Source organism: Oncorhynchus mykiss, chromosome 7 (genome assembly GCF_013265735.2).
Source record: "Oncorhynchus mykiss isolate Arlee chromosome 7, USDA_OmykA_1.1, whole genome shotgun sequence".
NCBI classification, from domain to species: domain Eukaryota; kingdom Metazoa; phylum Chordata; class Actinopteri; order Salmoniformes; family Salmonidae; genus Oncorhynchus; species Oncorhynchus mykiss.
In genome coordinates this window covers 44,552,247-44,577,122 of record NC_048571.1, presented here as the reverse complement: position 1 = coordinate 44,577,122, position 24,876 = coordinate 44,552,247, and the positions used below count along the sequence as shown (strand labels likewise).

Below are 24,876 nucleotides of genomic sequence, written 5' to 3'. Positions count from 1 at the left end.
TTGGTACGTATTATTATTATTAAGACACACACCTTTCACATAACGTATTGTGTCCAACTATACTACAATAAAATAACATGTTTAGATCGCATATCCGATCTCAGATGCTTTGTTTTATTCCATGCTCAATCTAACAGTTGTTACCCCTATTCGTGTAATTGGTTACAACCAAATCCTGCAAATGAATGAACTTGTTCGGACATCAGAACCAGAGGTTTGTTGGACCATCTGAAATGTGGGCGAGAATAATTTGCGTTTTGAAATATAAAATAAACTATCCGCAAATATTGTACATTTACATACAAATTCACATTTTATTTCAGTGCCTTTCAAAAGTTACCGGGCTCCCGTGTCCGCCCCTGAAAACAAAAAGGGGCATTGTGTCCGTTTTTCATTGGTCCTCAACAAGAAACAAACCAGTCTCTCAAAATACTGATCTGTCCCAATCTATTACTTATCAGAATATCAATAGTTCACCAACCTACTAGGTCAATAAAAGGCAACTTTTAAGATGGCATCATAGATTTATTACTTGTTCAATCACACATTGTAAAATTGTCTGTGCATTTAAACAAATTGTTCATAAAATGTATTATATATATATATATTTTTTTTTACAGAGGTCAGCAGATAATTTACTCATACATCGTATCTGCAAGCGGAAAATGATCAGTTTTCAGCAGAAACATTCTGTAATTCAAAGCACCATAATCTTATCAAATCTATACAACTTTGGACATGGGAATAGAGCAACCTGAATGTATGATGATTCATAGTCACATCACATTCTATTCTTAATAAAATAGTAGCCTATAATAAACCTTAGATTGGCTAGTAGACTACATAACGTAAAAATAGATCATAGGAAACAAACATTTCAGCAACAACTCTCTGTTCACTTGTGTCAATTTGTTTCCATTCATTATTGATTGACAGTTACAACCGAAACGCAATACTGATAGATGTATACTTGAGATATCAAAATGAAAACATGAAGACGATAGACCTTTACATTACTTTTGAGTATGACAAACGTGATGCAAGTGTGGATTATTCAATTGTTGATGGGCTGTGGTAAAACTTACTAGGAAATGGTGTGTGTAGATTCAAACATTACATTTGGAAAAACTTGAAATAACATGATAAAGTTGCCCTACAATAAACATTTCCCCCCATATTTACAAGTATCCACTACTTCAGCTCAGTTGAGCTTGCTCAACATAGCACGGCATCAACATTTTTTCAAAACCTTTTAGAAACCTATAACAAACACATAACCTTGCTATGAAAGAATACCAACACAATAAACTTAGGAATAGTTACATTAAACATGTTTAACACAATGAAAATGTCTGCACAGCAGAGAGTTATGCCACATTCACGTGCTTGTCAGAACTTCCTATTTCTTAGTTGTGATGACGGAAATACGAATTTGTTTCATTCATGTACTTTTTGGTCAGAACCATTCTTCAACCAAATCTTGATAAACAGCTAGCTTGCTTAGCATTGACAATATCGTCAAACTAGCTACATTCTCCATATTGATGAGGTTGTAGTTGTCAAAAACTGATGTCATCTTTTGTTTGAAAAAGTAAAAGGGCACTGGTAAAACGTCACAACTCTGCAACAACATTTTCTCACTTGTTTATTAACCCTTATTCTACCAGGTAAGTTCACTGAGAACACATTCTCATTTACAGCAACGACCTGGGGAATAGTTACAGTGGAGAGGAGATGGATGAGTCAATTGTAAACTGGGGATGATGGTATGAAGGCCAGATTGGGAATTTAGCCAGGACACCGGGGTAACACCCCTACTCTTACGATAAGTGCCATGGGATCTTTTGTGACCACAGAGAGTCAGGACACCCGTTTAACTTCCCAGCCGAAAGACGGCACCCTACACAGGGCAACGTCCCCAGGCACTGCCCTGGGTTATTGGAAAAGGGTGCCTCCTACTGGCCGTCCAACACCACTTCCAGCAGCATCTGGTCTCCCATCCAGGGACCAACCAGGACTAACTCTGCTTAGCTTCAGATACAAGCCATCTGTGGGATGCAGGGTGGTATGCTGCTGGCATTGGGTTGTTTAAGTGAAACTTCCCAGATACAAATAGGAATTTCCCCAACTCTGATAGCATGTGAACATGGCATAAATGAGAACTTGGTAGTGAGGGAGGGCTCAGGACAGGATGAGGGCCCGGTTGGGAGCGTGGGATTTTAGTGAGCGGAGGTAACATCTTGCTTTCTCTGTCATTATAAGTTGGTCCTTAGTCTGTCCACATACCACTGCTTCCCATGCCTGGGACATCTAAAGACACAACAATGCATATCAATAACTTCAGATACAAACAAACAAGGGAAATACATATTCTAAAATATAACAAGACATAACATTATGATACTTACTGGGGTTGGTGGCACTGGGTTGGAATATGCACAACTCTCCCTGGGTCCTAAACAGAAGCCCTGATCCAGAACATTCTCCTCTTTATATTCTCTCTTCATGCAAAAGGACGAGGAGTTGAGAGACATCTCAGCCTGTAACAAAGACAAGACAACATCCAAAATCAATGAAAACACTATAAACAATTACAGCATAACCATTTCGTCCATGTACCTTAGGACAGGGTTGGGGCAAAAACTTAATGGACTGATGCCTGGAGGTGACCGTCTCTTTGCAGTCCATGACATCCAAGGCCAGAGATTTACGCACTTTCTTCATTGTAGGTCGATGCTGGAACCAAAAGGAATGGACCACATATTCAGACCATTCATTAAAACTGAGAAGCAGCATTGGTTGAAGTAAATGGTTGTTCTTAGGTGTAAACTTCCTCCTGCCATCTTTCATCACTCACCACCTGCTTGCGTCTTTGCTCAAGTGGACTCTCATCCGTCAAGATCAGCTCAATCCCAGTCTCTTTCAAGAGGACTTCTTTCAAGTCCTCCTCGTTCGGAGTCTGAGGCTAAGACATAAAGAAAGAACATGCTTTCTCTGTGGAATATCGAATAGATTATACACACAGACAATTCAATTGCTTTCGTTGACATCTGTAGTGAATGAGGGACTCACCAGAGGCTGCAGAGGACCATACTTCTCCATGGCATTCTTGAATGGAGTTGGAGTCCGCGGGGTTTTGTCAAGATTTGACTTGTGGTTGGGTGTGATGAACCTTTACAAAAATAAAAAAATGAAATAACATTATATTTTGCCACAAGAGTCATCATATTGCATCCTAATAATCACTTACTACATACAAGAAATGTGTGTGTCAATAACGACTTATTACATACACCGAGTTTGAGTACAGCCTGGACGCAAACACAGAGTTTTCCTTCTGTGTGAGTGGAGTCTTATCACGGTGTAGTTGTGTGGTACCCGTGGACTTCTGACTACAGACTGGGGTAGAGGTGAGGGATGGATTCTCCAGTTCAAAGTTGTCCTGTTTGGTCCACATGTTGAGGAACTGGAAACATATTCAAAGTAAATGTGACCTCCCCGACATCCATTTGCAATCATACCATATAAATAAAAATTATGCCATTTAATGTGAGGGATATAACATTTGGTAGAATGTGTTTTTGGCAACATCATTGGTGACAGTTGAAAAATATGGCAAATTGGAACTCCAAACTGGATGGTCTTCAGAGATAGATGGGAGGGGTTGGGGGTAGCAGAAGGGCGGGACTAAAAGCAACATAAGACAACTAATGTAAAACATAGTGTGTACGTAAAATGTGTATAGCATGTATAAACTGGAAGTAGAAGCCTAAGTGTTGTTGCCAAATTAGCTTACGCCAATTAGGGGGAGTGGTAGGGTTAGGGGAAAACACACTGTACATTACCAGTCAAAAGTTGACACCTACTCATTCAGGGGGTTTTCTTTATTTTTACTATGTTCTACATTGTCAAATAATAGTGAAGACATCAGAAATATGAAATAGCACATGAAATCAAGTAGTAACAACAACAAAAAAGTGTCAAGAGTGTGCAAAGCTGTCATCAAGACAAAGGGTACTTAGAAGAATCAAAAATATATTTTGATTTGGTTACTACATGATTCCATATGTGTTATTTCATAGTGTTGATGTCTTCACTATTATTCTACAATGTAGAAAAAAGTAAAGAGAAACACTGGAATGAGTAGGTGTGTCTTAACTTTTGACTGGTACTGTATACAGCCGGTCAAAAGGGTTTTTCTTTATTTTCTACATTGTAGAATAATAGTGAAGACATCAAAACTATGAAGTAACACATATGGAATCATGTAGTAACCAAAAAAGTCTTAAATCAAAATATATTTTGTATTTGATATTCTTCAAATAGCCACACTTTGCCTTGATGACAGCTTTGCACACTCTTGGCATTCTCTCAACCAGCTTCATGAGGTAGTCACCTGGAATGTATTTCAATTAACAGATGTGCCTTCTTAACTTGTGAAATGTCTTTCCTTAATGCGTTTGAGCCAATCAGTTGAGTTGTGACAAGGTAGGGGGGTATACAGAAGATGGCCCTATTTGGTAAAAGACCAAGTCCATATTATGGCAAGAACAGCTCAAATAAGCAAAGAGAAACGACAGTGCATCATTACTTTAAGACATAAGGTCAGGCAATGTGGAAGAACTTTCAAAGTTTCCTCAAGTGCAGTTCCAAAAACCATCATGACTCTTATGAGGACCACCACAGGAATGACCCAGAGTTACCTCTGCTGCAGAGGATAAGTTACCAGCCCAAATAAATGCTTCACAGAGTTCAAGTAACAGACATCTCAACTAGAGGTCGACTGAATATGATTTTTCAACACCGATACCAATTATTGTCAAAGAATATATATATTTATTTGTAATAATGACAATTACAACAATACCGAATGAACACTTATTTTAACTTAATATAATACATCAATAAAATCAATTTAGCCTCAAATAAATAATGAAACATGTTCAATTTGGTTTAAATAATGCAAAAACAAAGTGTTGGAGAAGAAAGTAAAAGTGCAATATGTGCCATGTAAGAAAGCTAAGTTCCTTGCTCAGAACATGAGAACATATGAAAGCTGGTGGTTCCTTTTAACATGAGTCTTCAATATTCCCAGATAAGAAGTTTTAGGTTGTGGTTATTATAGGACTATTTCTCTCTATACGATTTGTATTTCATATACTTTTGACTATTGGATGTTCTTATAGGCACTATAGTATTGCCAGTGTAACAGTATACCTTCCATCCCTTTCCTCGCTCCTACCTGGGCTCGAACCAGGAACACATCGACAACAGCCACCCTCGAAGCAGCGTTACCCATGCAGAGCAAGGGGAACAATTACTCCAAATCTCAGAGCGAGTGACGTTTGAAACAATATTAGCGCGCACTCTGCTAACTAGCTAGCCATTTCACATCGGTTACAACAGCCTAATCTCGGGAGTTGATAGGCTTGAAGTCATAAACAGCGCAATGTTTGAAGCACAGCGACGAGCTACTGGCAAAACGCACGAAAGTGCTGTTTGAATGAATGCTTACGAGCCTGCTGGTGCCTACCATCGCTCAGTCAGACTGCTCTATCAAATCATAGAGTTAATTATAACATAATAACACACAGAAATACGAGCCTTAGGTCATTAATATGGTAGAATCCGGAAACTATCCTCTCGAAAACAAAACGTTTATTCTTTCAGTGAAATACAGAACCGTTCCGTATTTTATCTAACAGGTGGCATCCATAAGTCTAAATATTCCTGTTACATTGCACAACCTTCAATGTTATGTCAATTAAGTAAAATTCTGGCAAATTAGTACGCAACGAGCCAGGCGGCCCAAACTGTTGCATATACCCTGACTCTGCGTGCAATGAACGCAAGAGAAGTGACAATTTTCCTAGTTAAAAGAAATTCATGTTAGCAGGCAATATTAACTAAATATGCCGGTTTAAAAAATATATACTTCTGTGTATTGATTTTAAGAAAGGCATTGATGTTTATGGTTAGGTACACGTTGGCGCAACGACAGTCCTGTTTCGTGAATGCGCACGGCATCGATTATATGCAACGCAGTACACACTAGATAAAATAGTAATATCATCAACCATGTGTAGTTAACTAGTGATTATGATTGATTGATTGTTTTTTATAAGATAAGTTTAATGCTAGCTAGCAACTTATCTTGGTTTCTTACTGCATTTGCGTAACAGGCAGGCTCCTCGTGGAGTGCAATGTAAAGCAGGTGGTTAGAGCGCTGGACTAGTTAACTGTAAGGTTGCAAGATTGAATCCCTGAGCTGACAAGGTAAAAATCTGTCGTTCTGCCCCTGAACAAGGGAGTTAACCCACCGTTCCTAGGCCGTCATTGAAAATAAGAATGTGTTCTTAACTGACTTGCCTAGTTAAATAAAGGTGTAAAAAAAAATGTAAAAAATATTTTTTATTATTATTTATTTATATAATATATATATATATATTTTTTTATTATTATTTTTTTTAATACCGATTTCCAATTGTTATGAAAACTTGAAAACGGTCATTTCGAACCCACAAATGCTGATGCTCCAGATACTCAACTAGTCTAAAGGCCAGTTTTATTGCTTCTTTAAATCAGAGAAACAGTTTTCAGTTGTGCTAACAATTGCAGAAGGTTTTTTAAATTATCAATTAGCCTTTTAAAATGACAAACTTGGATTAGCTAACAACGCGCCATTGGAACACAGGAGTGATGGTTGATGATAATGGGCCTCTGTACGTCTATGTAGATATTCCATTTACATTTATTTTTTAAATCAGCCATTTCCTGCTACAATAGTCATTAATATTAACACTGTATTTCTGATCAATCTGATGTTATTTTAAAAATGAACAAAAATGTGCTTTTCTTTCAAAAACAGGGATATTTCTAAGTGACCCCAAACTTTTGAATGGTAGTGTGTGTGTGTGAGATAAATATATATACATACACACATAATTCTGTACAAAGTAAAAGGCACTGATGAGTCATCTCACTGTGTTAGGTCATGGTGGTCGAGCGATTACCTGTGACGGAGAGAAGGGCAGGACCTTGACCGGGGTGCTCTTGGGGGACCTGGAATAGTTGGAGTCAGGAGACAGAGCGATGCGACGGCGGCTGCGGCGGGTCAGTATGGAGGGTGGAGTGATTCCTCCAGGGGAGATGGGGATCAGCTCTCCCCGGTTGCCCTTGCTCAGCTCCTGCAGGGTGCTGCCCTCCAGACGGAACTGGGTCCGCTTTGGGCTCTGGCTCTCCTCTGGCAGATCAAATACAGACATGTTGCACCATCCATCTAGGTCCTGGTGGAGGGCAAGAAACAGTTAATGAAATATCATGTCCCAAGCTAGGTCTGCCCCAAATCTAGTCATACTCTACATCTTGTTTTACATACAGTGGGGCAAAAAAGTATTTAGTCAGCAACCAAATGTGCAAGTTCTCCCACTTAAAAAGATGAGAGGACTGTAATTTTCATCATAGGTACACTTCAACTATGACAGACAAAATGAGAAGAAAAAAAAAAATCAGAAAATCACATTGTAGGATTTTTTATGAAATTATTTGCAAATTATGGTGGAAAATAAGTATTTGGTCAATAACAAAAGTTTCTCAATACTTTGTTATATACCCTTTGTTGGCAATGACAGAGGTCAAACGTTTTCTGTAAGTCTTCACAAGGTTTTCACACACTGTTGCTGGTATTTTGGCCCATTCCTCCATGCAGATCTCCTCTAGAGCAGTGATGTTTTGGGGCTGTTGCTGGGCAACACGGACTTTCAACTCCCTCCAAAGATTTTCTATGGGGTTGAGATCTGGAGACTGGCTAGGCCACTCCAGGACCTTGAAATGCTTCTTACGAAGCCACTCCTTCGTTGCCCGGGCGGTGTGTTTGGGATCATTGTCATGCTGAAAGACCCAGACACGTTTCATCTTCAATGCCCTTGCTGATGGTAGGCTTTGTTACTTTGGTCCCAGCTCTCTGCAGGTCCTCCCTTGTGATCATTTTCACCCCACAGGGTGAGATCTTGCGTGGAGCCCCAGATCGAGGGTGATTATCAGTGGTCTTGTATGTCTTCAATTTCCTAATAATTGCTCCCACAGTTGATTTCTTCAAACCAAGCTGCTTACCTATTGCAGATTCAGTCTTCCCAGCCTGGTGCAGGTCTACAATTTTGTTTCTGGTGTCCTTTGACAGCTCTTTGGTCTTGGCCATAGTGGAGTTTGGAGTGTGACTGTTTCTGAGGTTGTGGACAGGAGTCTTTTATACTGATAACAAGTTCAAACAGGTGCCATTAGTACAGGTAACGAGTGGAGGACAGAGGAGCCTCTTAAAGAAGAAGTTACAGGTCTGTGAGAGCCAGAAATCTTGCTTGTTTGTAGGTGACCAAATATTTATTTTCCACCATAATTTGCAAATAAATTCATAAAAAATCCTACAATGTTATTTTCTGGATTTTTTTTCTAATTTTGCCTGTCATAGTTGAAGTGTACCTATGATGAAAATTACAGGCCTCATCTTTTTAAGTGGGAGAACTTGCACAATTGGTGGCTGACTAAATACTTTTCTACTCCACTGTATCTGTACAAATATGACTTCTTCGGTGATTTATGCAAAGTACAAGATTAACGTTGTGAAACTAAGAAGACTGAGGTATTACAACCCATCCAGAACTCTTACCCCATCCACCATATCCATCACCTCCTTTAAGCTTGAGCCGTTGGGAGAGAGGAAGCCTGAGCTGTCCACCACCCAGCTATTGGTATTCAGCTCACGTCCTGGGGTGTCTGGCTCACTTTTGGGTGTCTTTGACTGTTGAGGAGAGACAGCCTTGTGGGAGCCTGCTTCCCTTGGTTCGCCTCTCACAGTGGATGTAATGGTATTCTCCTGTACGGGCGACATAAGCTTGAAAATCAGCATGAGAGAGAGAAGTAAAGACGAACTGGATATGAATGAACAAAAACAGCTACCGGAACAATGTGTTCTACCTTGAAAAACAGCATAGGTTGGTGATATTTTAACACGCTCTGTATCTACTACACTATATATTTGTCACACAAAACACTACAGTTTATCTGCCTTTTACCCCCACATAGAAGATAGCCGGCATCCAGTGTTTGAATTCTTACCAGCAGTGTAGTGTCTTGGTCTGAATCCCTCTCCATAGAACCATCATAGTCCATCTGTAGAAACATAACAAATGATGTTTCACAGCACAACATTCAAATAACGATTACAGTGCAGAGATGTCACAGATGTCAAACTGATGTCAAGCGGAACCTACAGTTTAAGTCAGAAGATAAATACATTTAGTCAGTTTTTCACAATTCCTGACATTTAATCCTAGTAAAAAACATCCCTGTTTTAGGTAAGTTAGGATCACCACTTTATTTTAAGAATGTTAAATGTTAGAATAACAGCAGTGAGAATTAATTATTTCAGCTATTATTTATTTCATCACATTCCCAGTGAGTCAGAAGTTTACATACACTCAATTAGTATTTGGTAGCATTGCCTATAAATTGTTTAACTTGTGTCAAACGTTTCAGGTAGCCTTCCACAAGCTTCCCACAATATGTTGGGTGAATTTTGTCCCATTCCTCCTGATATTGCGTCAGGTTTGTAGGCCTCTTTGCTCGCACACGCTTTTTCAGTTCTGCCTACAAATTTTCTATATGATTGAGGTCAGGGCTTTGTGATGGCCACTCCAATACCTTGACTTTGTTGTCCTTAAGCAATTTGCCACAACTTTGGAAGTATGCTTGGGGTCATTGTTCATTTGGAAGACCCATTTGCGACCAAGCTTTAACTTCTTGACTGATGTCTTGAAAAATGTTGCTTCAATATATCCACATAGTTTTCCTCCCTCATGATGCCATCTATTTTGAAGTGCACCAGACACTCCAGCAGCAAAGCACCCCCACAACATGCTGCCGCCACCCCCGTGCTTCACGGTTTGGATTGTGTTCTTCAGCTTGCAAGCCTCCCCCTTTTTCCTCCAAACATAACGATGGTCATTATGGCCAAATAGTTATATTTTTGTTTCATCAGACCAGAGGACATTTCTCCAAAAAGTACGATCTTTGTCCCCATGTGCAGATGCAAACCGTAGTCTGACTTTTTATGACAATTTTGGAGCAGTGGCTTCTTCCTTGCTGAGAGGCCTTTCAGGTTATGTCGATATAGGACTTGTTTTACTGTGGATATAGATACGGTACTTTTGTACCCGTTTCCTCCGGCATCTTCACAAGGTCCTTTGCTGTTGTTCTGGGATTGATTTGCACTTTTTGCACCAAAGTCGTTCATCTCTAGGAGACAGAACGAGTCTCCTTCCTGAGTGGTATGACCGCTGCGTGGTCAGATGGTGTTTATACTTGCGTACTATTGTTTGTACAGATGAACGTGGTACCTTCAGGCGTTTGGAAATTGCTCCCAAGGATCAACCAGACTTGTAGAGGTCTTTTTTCTGAGGTCTAGGCTGATTTCTTTTGATTGTCCCATGATGTCAAGCAAAGAGGCACCGAGTTTGAAGGTAGGCCTTGAAATACATTCACAGGTACACCTCCAATAGGCTAATTGACATCATTTGAGTCAATCAGAAGCTTTTTAAAGCCATGACATCTTTTCTGGAATTTTCCAACTGTTTAAAGGCACAGTCAACTTAGTGTACGTAAACTTCTGACCCACTGGAATTGTAACACAGTGAATTTAAAGTGAAATAATCTGTCTGTAAACAATTGTTGTAAAAATTACTTGTGTCATGCACAAAGTAGATGTCCTAACCGACTTGCCAAAACTATAGTTTGTTAACAAGAAATTTGTGGAGTGGTTGAAAAACAAGTTTTAATGACTCCAACCTAAGTGTATGTAAACTTCCGACTTCAATTGTACCTGCTGATCTTTACTGTGGTGGGCCATGCCCTCCTCGGCTTCCACCTGATGATGCTTCAGAGTAGGATCCACCCCACTAAAGAAGCCCATCTCAACCCTACGCTTGATGGTTGAGTTCCAGCGGTTCTTCACAGCATTATCTGTCCTGGAAGGGCACATTTGAACATAATGTTGTAGTAATGAAGATGTGGAGTACGAAGGTGAACTAATGATGTGGAACAAAATGCTGTTCCTAAATGTCACCAATCCATTCAAATTGATCACACCCCATCTAGCTTCAGTTTGTTCTGTTAGGTGACCTAAACTGGGATATGCTTAACACCCCAGCAGTCCTACAATCTAAGCTAGATGCCCTCAATCTCACACAAATCATCAAGGAACCCACCAGGTACAACCCTAAATCTGTAAACAAGGGCACCCTCATAGACCTTATCCTGACCAACTGGCCCTCCAAATACACCTCCGCTGTCTTCAATCAGGATCTCAGTGATCACTGCCTCATTGCCTGTATCCGCTACGGGTCCGCAGTCAAACGACCACCCCTAATCACTGTCAAACTCTCCCTAAAACACTTCTGCGAGCAGGCCTTTCTAATAAACCTGGCCCGGGTATCCTGGAAAGATATTGACCTCATCCCGTCAGTTGAGGATGCCTGGTCATTCTTTAAAAGTAACTTCCTCACCATCTTAGATAAGCATGCTCCGTTCAAAAAAATGCAGAACTATGAACAGATATAGCCCTTGGTTCACTCCAGACCTGACTGCCCTCGACCAGCACAAAAACATTCTGTGGCGGACTGCAATAGCATCGAATAGCATCGACTATTCGAATAGCAACTAATAGTCCCCACAATATGCAACAGTTCAGGGAAGTCAGGAACCAATACACGCAGCCAGGAAAGCAAAGGCCAGCTTTTTCAAGCAGAAATTTGCATCCTGTAGCTCTAACTCCAAAAAGTTCTGGGACACTGTAAAGTCCATGAAGAACAAGAGCACCTCCTCCCAGCTGCCCACTGCACTGAGGCTAGGTAACACGGTCACCACTGATAAATCCATGATAATCGAAAACTTCAAACATTTCTCAACGGCTGGCCATGCCTTCCTCCTGGCTACTCCAACCTCGGCCAACAGCTCCACCCCCCGCAGCTACTCGCCCAAGCCTCCCCAGCTTCTCCTTTACCCAAATCCAGACAGCAGATGTTCTGAAAGAGCTGCAAAACCTGGACCCATACAAATCAGCTGGGCTTGACAATCTGGACCCTCTATTTCTGAAACTATCCGCCACCATTGTCGCAACCCCTATTACCAGCCTGTTCAACCTCTCATATCGTCTGAGATCCCCAAGGACTGGAAAGCTGCCGTGGTCATCCCCCTCTTCAAAGGGGGAGACACCCTGGACCCAAACTGTTACAGACCTATATCCATACTGCCCTGCCTATCTAAGGTCTTCGAAAGCCAAGTCAACAAACAGATCACAGACCATCTCGAATTCCACCGTACCTTCTCCGCTGTGCAATCTGGTTTCCGAGCTGGTGCACGTCAGCCACGCTCAAGGTACTAAACGATATCATAACCGCCATCGATAAAAGACAGTACTGTGCAGCCGTCTTCATCGACCTGACCAACTCTGTCAATCACCATATTCGGCAGACTCAGTAGCCTAGGTTTTTCAAATGACTGCCTTGCCTGGTTCACCAACTACTTTGCAGATAGAGTTCAGTGTGTCAAATCGAAGGGCATGTTGTCCGGTCCTCTGGCAGTCTCTATGGGGGTGCCACAGGGTTTAATTCTCGGGCCGACTCTTTTCTCTGTATATGTCAATGATGTTGCTCTTGCTGCGGGCGATTCCCTGATCCACCTCTACGCAGACGACACCATTCTGTATACTTCCGGCCTTTCCTTGGACACTGTGCTATCTAACCTCCAAACAAGCTTCAACGCCATACAACACTCCATCCGGGGCCTCCAACTGCTCTTAAACGCTAGTAAAAACCAAATGCATGCTTTTCAACCGTTCGCTGCCTGCACCCGCACGCCCGACTAGCATCACCACCCTGGATGGTTCCGACCTAGAATATGTGGACATCTATAAGTACCTAGGTGTTTGTCTAGACTGTAAACTCTCCTTCCAGACTCATATCAAACATCTCCAATCTAAAATAAAATCTAGAATCGGCTTTCTATTTCGCAACAAAGCCTCCTTCACTCCCGCCGCCAAACTTACCCTAGTAAAACTGACTATCCAAACGATCCTCGACTTCGGCGATGTCATCTACAAAATGGCTTCCAATACTCTACTCAGCAAACTGGATGCAGTTTATCACAGTGCCATCCGCTTTGTTACTAAAGCACCTTATACCACCCACCACTGCGACCTGTATGCTCTAGTCGGCTGGCCCTCGCTACATATTCGTCGCCAGACCCACTGGCTCCAGGTCAACTACAAGTCCATGCTAGGTAAAGCTCCACCTTATCTCAGTTCACTGGTCACGATGGCAACACCCACCCGTAGCACGCGCTCCAGCAGGTGTATCTCACTGATCATCCCTAAAGCCAACACCTCATTTGGCCGCCTTTCGTTCCAGTTCTCTGCTGCCTGTGACTGGAACGAATTGCAAAAATCGTTGAAGTTGGAGACTTATCTCCCTCACCAACTTTAAACATCTGCTATCTGAGCAGCTAACCGATCACTGCAGCTGTACATAGTCTATCGGTAAATAGCCCACCCAATTTTACCTACCGCATCCCCATACGGTTTTTATTTATGTACTTTTCTGCTCTTGTCCACACCAGTATCTCTACCTGCACATGACCATCTGATCATTTATCACTCCAGTGTTAATCTGCTAAAATTGTAATTATTCGCCTACCTCCTCATGCCTTTTGCACACAATGTATATAGACTCCTTTTTTTTCTTTTTATCTACTGTGTTATTGACTTTTTTATTGTTTACTCCATGTGTAACTGTGTTGCTGTCTGTTCACACTGCTGTGCTTCATCTTGGCCAGGTCGCAGTTGTAAATGAGAACTTGTTCTCAACTAGCCTACCTGGTTAAATAAAGGTGAAATACATTTAAAAAATACTAAAAAATTGCAATCACCACAAATTATGTTCAGAGTGATCCTGACATTTCAGCACAGACATGGTAGAGGGATTCTCTTAGCTGGAGTACCAGTCAAGATAGCTACCTTCCGGGGAGCAGCTTGGCAATCTCAGCCCAGCGGTTTCCCAGCATGCAGTGGGCCTTGTAAATAACGAGGTCTTCCTCTTTTGTCCAGGACGACTTCTTCACATCCGGGTTGAGGTGGTTGTGCCAGCGTTCCCTGCACTGCTTCCCCACACGGCCCTTCAGGTGCTTAGCCACTATGGCCCATTGCTTGTTGCCATACCTTTTCACCAGTTGTATCACCTGTGGAGAGGAATGCAGGGTTGAAGTTTGTCTGGAAATGTGGCTCCATGTCTGCAGTATAAGACAGGAGTCAAAGCAGCCAGTGGAAGGTATATTACCCTCTTGTTGTACAACAGACATGATTCTGAGATCTGACTGGACGACTGTTGATAGAACTCAACTTTGCTGTCACAAAGAAGTCTAGTAGAACTCAAATTTTATTAGTCACACGCGCCGAATACAACAGGTAGACCTTACAGTGAAATGCTTACTTACGAGCACATAACCAACAATGCAGTTAAAAAAAATATGAATAAGAGATAAAAGTAACAAGTAATTAAAGAGCAGCAGTAAAATAACAATAGCGAGACTATATACAGGGGGCTACCGGTACAGAGTCAATGTGCGGGGGTTTTGTTGAGGTAATATATACATGTAGGTACAGTTATTAAAGTGACTACGCATAGATGATAACAACAGAGAGTAGCAGCGGTGTAAAAGAGGAGGGTGGGGGGGGGTGGGGGCAATGAAAATAGTCTGGGTGGCCATTTGACTAGATGTTCAGGAGTCTTATGGCTTGGGGTAGAAGCTGTTTAGAAGCCTCTTGGACCTAGACTTGGCGCTCTGGTACCGCTTGCCATGCGGTAGCAGAGAGAGCTATCTATGACTAGGGTGGCTGGAGTCTGACAATTTTTAGGGCCTTCCCCTGACACTGCCTGGTATAGAGGTCCTGGATGGCAGGAAGCTTGATCCCAGTGATGGACTTGGACGTACGCACTACCCTTTGTAGTAGAGGTCGACCGATTAATCGGAATGGCCGATTTCAAGTTTTCATAACAATCAGTAATCGGCATTTTTGGACGCCGATTATGGTCGATTACAATGCACTCCACGGGGAGATTGTGTGCAGTCTGACCACCTGTTACGTGAGTGCAGCAAGGAGCCAAGGTAAGTTTCTAGCTAGCATTAAACTTATCTTGTAAAAAAAAACAATCAATCTTAACATAACTACACATGGTTGATGATATTACTAGTTCGTCTAGCTTGTCCTGCGTTGCATATAATCAATGCGGTGCCTGTTAATTTATCATCGAATCACAGCCTACTTTGCCAAACGGGTGATGATTTAACAAGCTCATTCGTGAAAAAAGCACTGTCGTTGCACCAATGTGTACCTAACCATAAACATCAATGCCTTTCTTAAAATCAATACACAAGTATATATATTTTTTAAAACCTGCATATTTAGTTAATATTGCCTGCTAACATGAATTTATTTTAACTAGGGAAATTGTGTCACTTCTCTTGTGTTCTGTGCAAGCAGAGTCAGGGTATATGCAGCAGTTTGGGCCGCCTGGCTCGTTGCGAACTGTGTGAAGACCATTTATTTTTAACGAAGACCATAATTAATTTGACAGAATTTTACATAATTATGACATAACATTGAAGGTTGTGCAATGTAACGGCATCACCCGTTATATAAATACGGAACGGTTCTGTATTTCACTGAAAGAATAAAAGGTTTTGTTTTCGAAATTATAGTTTCCGGATTTGACCATATTAATGACCTAAGTCTCGTATTTCTGTGTATTTATTATAATTACGTCTATTTGATATTTGATAGAGCAGTCTGACTGAGCGGTGGTAGGCAGCAGCAGGCTCGTAAGCATTCATTCAAACAGCACTTTCCTGCGTTTGCCAGCAGCTCTTCGCTGTGCTTCAAGCATTGCGCCGTATATGACTTCAAGCCTATCAACTCCCGAGATTAGGCTGGCAATACTATTGTGCCTATAAGAACATCCAATAGTCAAAAGGTATATGAAATACAAATGGTAGAGAGAGAAATAGTCCTATAATTCCTATAATAACTACAACCTAAAACTGTTTAACTGGGAATACTGAAAACTCATGTTAAAATGAACCCCCTGCTTTCATATGTTCTCATACTCTGAGCAAGGAACTTAAACGTTAGCTTTTTTACATGGCACATACTTTCTTCCCCAACACGGTGTTTTTGCATTATATAAATCAAATTGAACATATTTCATTATTTATTTGAGACTAAATTGATATTATTTATTATATTACGTTAAAATAAGTGTTCATTAAGTATTGTTGTAATTCTCCTTATTACAAATATATAAATAAATCAGCTGATTAAATCGTATCGGCTTTTTTTGGTCCTCCAATAAATCTATCGCTATCGGCGTTGAAAAATCATAAATCGGTCAACCTCTACTCTGTAGTGCCTTGAAGTTAGAGGCCGAGCAGTTGCCAAACCAGACAGTGATGCAACTGGTCAGAATGCTCTCGATGGTGCAGCTGTAGAACCTTCTGAGGATCTGAGGACCCATGCCAAATCTTTTCAGTCTCTTGAGAGGGAATAGGTTTTGTCGTGCCCTCTTCACAACTGTCTTGGTGTGCTTGGACCACGTTAGTTAGTTGTTGATGTGGACGTCAAGGAACTTGAAGCTCTCAACCTGCTGCACTGCAGCCCTGTCGATGAGAATGAGGGCGTGCTCGGTTCTCTTCTCCTGTAGTCCACAATCACCTCCATTGTCTTGATCACATTGAGGGAGAGGTTGTTGTCCTGGCACCACACAGCCACTGGCACTTACCTCCTCCCTAAAGGCTGTCTCATTGTTGTTGGTGATCAGGCCTACCACTATTGTGTCATCTGCAAACTTAATGATGGTGTTGGAGTCATGCAGTCATGCGTGAACAGGGAGTACAGGAGGGGACTGAGCACGCACCCCTGAGGGGCCCGTGTTGAGGATCAGCATGGAGGATGTTTTGTTAACTACCCTTACCACCTGGGGGCAGCCCGTCAGGAAGTCCAGGATCCAGTTGCAGAGGGAAATGTTTAGTCCCAGGGTCCTTAGCTTATTGATGAGCTTTGGAGGGCACTATGGAGTTGAACGCTGAGCTGTAGTCAGTGAATAGCCTTCTCACATAGGTGTTCCTTTTGTCCAGGTAGGAAAAGACAGTGTGGAGTGCAATAGAGATTGCATCATCTGTGGATCTGATAAGGCAGTATGCAAATTGGAGTAGGTCTAGGGTTTCTGGGATAATGGTGTTGATGTGAGCCATGACCAGCCTTTCAAAGCACTTCATGGCTACAGACGTGAGTACTACGGGTTGGTAGTCATTTAGGCAGGTTACCTTAGTGTTCTTGGGCACAGGCACTATGGTGGTCTGTTTTAAACATGTTAGTATTACAGACTCAGAAAGGGAGAGATTGAAAATGTCAGTGAAGACACTTGCCAGTTGGTCAGGGCATACTCGTAGTACACATCCGGGTAATCCGTCTGGCCCAGCGGCCTTGTGAGTGTTGACCTGTTTTAAGGTCTTCCTCACATCGGCTGTGGAGAGCGTGATCGCACAGTCTTCCGGAACAGCTGGTGCTCTCATGCATGTTTCAGTGTCATTTGCCTCGAAACGAGCATAGAAGTAGTTGAGCTCGTCTGGTAGGCTCGTGTCACTGGGCAGCTCTCGGCTCTGCTCCCTTTGTAGTCTGTAATGGTTTGCAAGTCCTGCCACATCCGACGAGCGTCAGAGCTGGTGTGTTATGATTCGATCTTAGTCCTGTATTGGTTCGTCGGAGGGCATAGCGGGATTTCTTCCAGGTTAGAGTCCCGCTCCTTGAAATCGGCAGCTCTACCCTTTAGCTCAGTGTGGTTGTTGCCTGTAATCCATGGCTTCTGGTTGGGGTATGTACATAGGGTCACTGTGGGGACCACGTCATCGATGCACTTACTGATGAATCCAAAGACTGATGTGGTGTACTCCTCAATGCTATCGGAGGAATCCAGGAACATATTCCAGTCTGTGCTAGCAAAACTGTCCTGAAGCTTAGCATCTGCTTCACCTGACCACTTTTTTATTGATCGAGTCACTGGTGCTTCCTGCTTAAATTTTTGCTTGTAAGCAGGAATCAGGAGGATAGAAATATGGTCAGATTCGCCAAATGGAGGGCAAGCGAGAGCTTTGTATGAGTCTCTGTGTGTGGGGTAAAGGTGGGCCAGAGGTTTTTTTCCCCCTTTGGTTGCACATTTAAGTTTACCTGCATTAAAGTCCCCAGCAACTAGGAGTGCCGCCTCTGGGTGAGCGTTTTCCTGTTTGCTTATGGCGGAATAGAGCTCATTCAGTGCAGTCTTAGTGCCAGCATCAGTCTGTGGTATGTAAACAGCTACGAAAACTACAGATGAAAACTCTCTAGGTAGATAGTGTGGTCTACAGCTTAACATGAGATACTCTACCTCAGGCAAGCAAAACCTTGAGACTTCCATAGAGACTTCCTTAGCTGTTATTTACAAAAATACATAGTCTGTCACCCCTTGTCTTACCAGACGCCGCTGTTCTTTCCTGCCGATACAGCGTATAACCAGACGGCTGCATGTTGATAATGCCGTTCAGCCACAACTCCGTGACGCATAAGCTATTACAGTTTTGAATGTCCCGTTGGTAGTTTAATCTTCCGCATAGGTCATCGATTTGATTTTCCAAAGATTGCACATTTGCTAGCAGAATGGAAGGAAGTGGAGGTTTATTCGATCGCCTACGAAGGCAGCCCGCCCTCCGGCCCCTTTTTCTCCGCCTTCTTTTCACACAAATGACGGGGATCTGGGCCTGTTCCCGGGAAAGCAGTATATCATTCACGTCAGGCTCGTTAAAGGATTCTGCCAATTACATGGTGAGCAATCGCAGTTCTGAAGTCCAGCAGTTCTTTTTGGTCATAAGAGACAGTAGCAGTAACATTATGTACAAAATAAGTTACAAACAACACAAACAAACAAACAAAATAACACAATTGGTTAGGAATACGTAAAACGTCTGCCTTGTTCTCCGGCGCCATCTTATTATCTGAACTGATTGCAAGGTTCGTACAGACAGTGCCAAGTAAAATTCAAGAACATTCATGTACTTTTCAAGCACAAATATATATTTTCAAGGACCATCAAGTTGTAATAGTTCCTATAATGCAATTGTTTTTTGTCGCCACCTGATGGCAGTATATCATTACAGCCACATGAAAAAAAATCTAATTACATCACTACTTTACAAGATCTACTCAATAATTTCACTACATACATGAATAGTAAGTCAGTACTGATGATGTTGTAATTTGAGTAGTGATCAGCACAGTTTTGGGGCCTACTGGTGAACACACATTTCCTATTCGCATTACTACACAATTCCAGCTTAATGACTGTATTGTATTTTTGTTGGGTATTTGGGTTTCTACTACTTAATAGCTATGAAAAAGCAACTAGCTTCCTTCCGACTGGCACCTTTAGTGTCGCCGGTCGGGAGAAGGGCCGGGTGGGCTGTGTGAGGAAAACGGACACCGCTTGATAAAGCAGCAGCCAGGCGCTCCTGTGAATGAGGCGATTGGTAAACAAAGCTCTGGAGTTTGTTGCAGAGAAAAAGCCACAATGTAGAACTGGCACCAGCGCAGGACGCAGCGTTGTCCCTTCATGTCGCTCTTCAGGGCCGATTCACCCACGCTCGCAATGTCAAAGTCTGACGCATTTTTTGCACCTTACACAATGTGGGGTGGTTGGGTCCAGTGATGTAGTGGTAAAAAAAAAAGGTGGGTAAACTATAATGAACAAAAATATAAATTCTCAAATGACTGCCCCGCCTTTCCTTCCTGTTCTCTGCTGCCAATGACTGGAGCGAATTTCAAAAATCACTGAAGCTGGAGACTCATATATCCCTCACTAACTTTAAGCATTAGCTGTCAGAGCAGCTCACAGATCATTGCACCTGTACATAGCCCATCCAACTACCTCATCCCCATATTGTTTTTTTCTCTCCTTTGCACCCTAGTATCTACTTGCACATTCATCTTCTGCACATCTATCACTCCAGTGTTAATTGCTAAATTGTAATTACTTCGCCACCATGGCCTATTTATTGCCTTACCTCCCTTATCTTACCTCATTTGCACACACTGTATATATATATATTTTCTATTGTGTTATTGACTGTATGTTTGTTTTTTCCATGTGTAACTCTGTGTTGTTGTTTGTGTCGCACTGCTTTGCTTTATCTTGGCCAGGTCGCAGTTGTAAATGAAAACATGTTCTCAACTGACCTACCTGGTTAAATAAAGGTTAAACATATATATATTTTTTAAATAAATAAAAGTTTTGGTCCCATGTTTCATGAGCTGAAATAAAAGATCCTAGAAATTCTCCATACGCACAAAAGGCAGGATTGAATCTACATTTACCTGACATTTTAGCTATCGATGTGACCTTTGGTGGCGCCTAATCAGTCAGTTCTGTACCTGCCTGGCTGAGTGGCAGTGTGGGTGGAATGATCAAGCTAGCCTGGCAACCAGAGCACAAAACACATGAGGAAATAAAACTGGGTAGTCTGCTTGAAAAATAAAGACAAATCCATTTTTTCATAAACATCTGTTCTCTTATTTTAATTTGAGAAAATGTCAGATTTTCAAAGTATTCCTGTACTTGAATTTCAGAGTGCCAAATTCAAGTACTTTAAGCACCTTGTGTGAACCCTGTGATTGTAGAATGGTCGCCATCACACCACTTACCTTCTCGTCCTCTTCTTTGGTCCAGGGCCCTTTAACCAGATCTGGATCCAGAACCTTCAACCACCGGTGCTGGCACTGATGTTCTGAGCGATTCTGTGCAGAAGGGTTACCATACAGTTAATGATTTCATGCAATAGAAACCACACAACCCTTCAGACAGCAAATTGGAGTCTTTTGTATTATTTGCATTGTCAACTAGATATTACAGAATATATACTGTAATCTCTCAATATAACTCACCAGTAAAAAACTGGCTATGTGTTTCCAGTCATTTGGTCCCAGGCTTTGGACCAATGCTTTCAGATTGTCATCCTGAGAATAAAGGACAGCCATTTTATGAAGAGCAAAGTAGCCAACTCATCCTCACTTGCTGCAAATAACCAACCATGTCCCCCTGATCTATAAATGAACTCACCTCCTCTTGTGTCCATTTCACTTTGACCTTTCCAGAGTCTCTCTGTTCAGCCACATCAGAGTCGGTGTCCTGATACATAGCCTCCTCCCCATCCTCTCTGAAAAGACAAGCAACCAGTCAACTGGGTGTGGTAGAGATCAATGCAGAGATTGCAGAGATTATCTAGAGCATTCTTTCTTTAACAGAAACTGACCAGCCCCCAAATCTAGTATGCATGCATTCTATTCCCTGCAAAGTAGCTGACATGGGTGGGTCGCAAACTTAAATTGTCACACAATGCATTTTTGATTCACTAGCTACATAGCTATATTCAGTTAACTAACGTTTGTGGCCGACATTTCGAGCTTTCCGATTAAACCGGTATGTATTAGAAAATTCCTTGGATACATTTGTTTCATGACATTTGGCTAGCTAACGTTCAAAACATCTGACATCACCCCTGGTAGGGTTACAAAAGCGCATTAAAATCACGTAAACGCGCAAAAATAATCAAGGACATCCAGTAATCTCAGAAATGATAAATGGTGCATTGACCCCTGTCCTATTGAAAACATAGGAAGTGGAGTCGACATTGATATTTGTCCAACAGCTGCTGTAACCTTAACAAAGTTAGAATCAGATTACTTACCCGCGCAACCACCAGGACATTTAACTTCGTTTTACCACCAAAGCCCTTAGCTAAAATACAATTGTATATTTTTGTCAACCACGTCGTGCATAGATTCCCAAACTATATACCACGAGCAAATCTGTGTTTTTTTGTAGTATATAGTCCATGAAACTCGGTTTTGTCGGAGGGCTGGGTACGCTGACGTTAGTCCGCGCTCCAGTTTCTATCTCGCGCGCTTCTTTTTACTTCTTCTTCTTTGATATCATGGCGGTCCGCAAACAAACGTTTGAAGTGCATGCCGCCACCTACTGTATTGGAATGTACGATCAATAATGATATGCCCAATTCTGTACTACCGTGAAAATAATCATCTCAGCCAAATAAATCCCTACTTACTTCTACGTTGTTGCCTTTCCATCAGCACTGGGGAGCCTAAATAAATCTGCACCGTTGGAAAGCTGGAATTCACCTCTCCTGAGTGGCGCAGTGGTCAAAGGCACTGCATATCAGTGCTTGGAGCGTCACTACAGACATCCTGGTTCAAATCCAGGCTGTATCAAATCAAATCGTCTTACAGCCTCAAAATATGATACATCACGACTGTTCCATTTTCTCTAAGCCTCTCTATGCACCTGGCATCCACCAAATACTGCACTGTGTTCTCCCCCACAATTACAGCAAATTAACCTTCACATTGCTTCCACATTCACTGTAATCATGTTCCCCTCCACACTTGGCACAACTTTTCTTTCCTTTACAGCAGCTAAAAGTCCCATTCTTCTGGCATTTAAAACACCACAGGGCATATAGAACAAATTCTCTAACAGGATTCCATAGATTCAATATCTGTACTTTTCCCAGCAAAACATTCTCAAACCTCAGTATCACTGATAAGCTTTCACTTCTTTGCGCCTCTATCCTACTGATCAAACTTTTGGCCTCAATCACTCTGCCTCCATTCACATTTTCTTCAATGTCATCTGTGGTATTAGATATCGGACCCCAGTGTTGACTCCCCTCAATCTAGCATAAGCACCAGGGACATGGCTTTTAATCTTCTTCCCATGAACCTTTAACATGTGCAGAATTTTCCCTTGCTGAGCCTGGCTACCACAAAGTATTATCAATCTACCATTTCCAATTAACCCGGCTAGTTTAACTTCACCTCTCTCTCTCTCTATGACATCAGTCGGATAAGGCGTAAATGAGGCCCTATGGTCTCATCAAGCACCATCACAACTTTCAACTCCGACACATTATTATTCTTGCTTCCTACCTTGACCCTCTTTTAGCTTTCCACACTAGACGTACCACTGATTTCAGTATCATGATCTCTCTTCTTCCTATGTCTTTCCACTACAGACCATTCAGATCCCTGACAGTCAACCTCCCGCTCCATATCATCAGAACGGTCACCCATATTGGTCGCATTCCAGCACAGCTGTTGCTTCTCCAACGTTCTCTCCATTTCGTCCACACTACTCGCTGCAATTTCAAGCCGATGATGCGTGTCTCCTCAGCATCATTCATTTCTCTCTCACGAGCGATTATTTTCTCGCAGACTCTCAAAGCTTTCCGAGTGACGTGACCAGAGGTGTGCGCGCAGAATTGTGATCCTATGAATACGTCAAGGGGCAGAAAGATTTTTATTCCAAAGGGACTTCTTACAATGTTGTGTCTGTGTAATTATAGTCTACAGAATACACGGTTGAACATATCTATGCATACATACAATAATAGAGAAATGCGCGCTTTTCTAACAAATTATTCACCCCTGTGGTGGTGCGTGGGTAAAATCACTCCGGAAGCCAGAAAAAAGCCATATTACAACTGTTGTGATAATTGCGTTGTTTGCTCTATAATCTGTTTATTAATTTGCCTTGCTACCGCAATATATAGGCCTAAAGGCCGAGACAATAAGAAGACACAGCGGAAAAATAAATTCAACAACATCATTGTTTTATCACAAAACAGGATAGAAAACTGTCAGGTTTAGTCAAAATTTTCCAGTTTTTTTCGGACCACCACACAACTATTGATTTAGAACCACAGAGTTGCCGCAAGTCGCAAAGAAAACAGGATCTGCCGCCACTATTCCAGCACAATTTCGATTTCAACATAATCAAATCAAAGTTTATTTGTCACGTGTGCGGAATACAACAGGTGAAATGCTTACTTACAGACTCTAACTCTAACCAATAGTGCAAAAAAAGGTATGTGTCGGTAATTAAAGAGAAGGAAAAAAACAGTAAAAAGACATTCGAAAATAATAGCAGCCAGGCTATATACAGACACCTGTTAGTCAGGCTTATTGAGGTAGTATGTACATGTAGGTATGGTTAAAGTGACAATGCATATATGATGAACAGAGAGTAGCAGTAGCGTAAAAAGAGGGGTTGGCGGGACACAATGCAGATAGCCCGGTTAGCCAATGTGCGGGAGCACTGGTTGGTCGGGCCAATTGAGGTAGTATGTACATGAATGTAGTTAAAGTCACTATGCATATATAATAAACAGAGAGTAGCAGCAGCTAAAAGAAGGGTTGGGAGGGGGGGGGCACACAATGCAAATAGTCCGGGTAACCATTTGGTTACCTGTTCAGGAGTCTTACGGCTTGGGGGTAAAAACTGTTGAGAAGCCTTTTTGTCCTAGACTTGGCACTCCGGTACCACTTGCCATGCGGTAGTAGAGAGAACAGTCTGTGGCTGGCTGCTTTGCCCCAGTGATGTACTGGGCCGTACACACTACCCTCTGAAGTGCCTTGCGGTCGGAGGCCGAGCAATTGCCGTACCAGGCAGTGATGCAACCGGTCAGGATGCTCTCGATGTTGCAGCTGTAGAACCTTTTGAGGATCTCAAGACCCATGCCAAATCTTTTTAGTTTCCTGAGGGGGAATAGGCTTTTTCGTGCCCTCTTCACGACTGTCTTGGTGTGTTTGGACCATTCTAGTTTGTTGTTGATGTGGATACCAAGGAATTTGAAGCTCTCAACCTGCTCCACTACAGCCCCGTCGATGAGAATGGG

At 42.0% G+C, this 24,876-nt stretch overlaps 1 protein-coding gene across 1 annotated transcript; it reads right to left on the bottom strand.

Moving 5' to 3' along the window:
- Positions 1–290: 290 nt before the first annotated feature.
- Positions 291–22,104, bottom strand: LOC110527850 (myb-related protein B). Its single transcript, XM_021609411.2, has 15 exons — positions 21,871–22,104; positions 21,243–21,339; positions 21,068–21,139; positions 20,828–20,920; positions 14,063–14,283; positions 10,874–11,018; positions 9,112–9,165; positions 8,663–8,869; positions 7,014–7,286; positions 3,294–3,466; positions 3,073–3,172; positions 2,858–2,965; positions 2,620–2,736; positions 2,409–2,540; positions 291–2,310 (listed from the first exon to the last, which is right to left on the bottom strand). The coding sequence occupies exons 1-15, from the start codon at positions 21,888–21,890 to the stop codon at positions 2,182–2,184; spliced, it is 1,941 nt and encodes a 646-aa protein (XP_021465086.1). The 5' UTR covers positions 21,891–22,104; the 3' UTR covers positions 291–2,181.
- Positions 22,105–24,876: the final 2,772 nt, after the last annotated feature.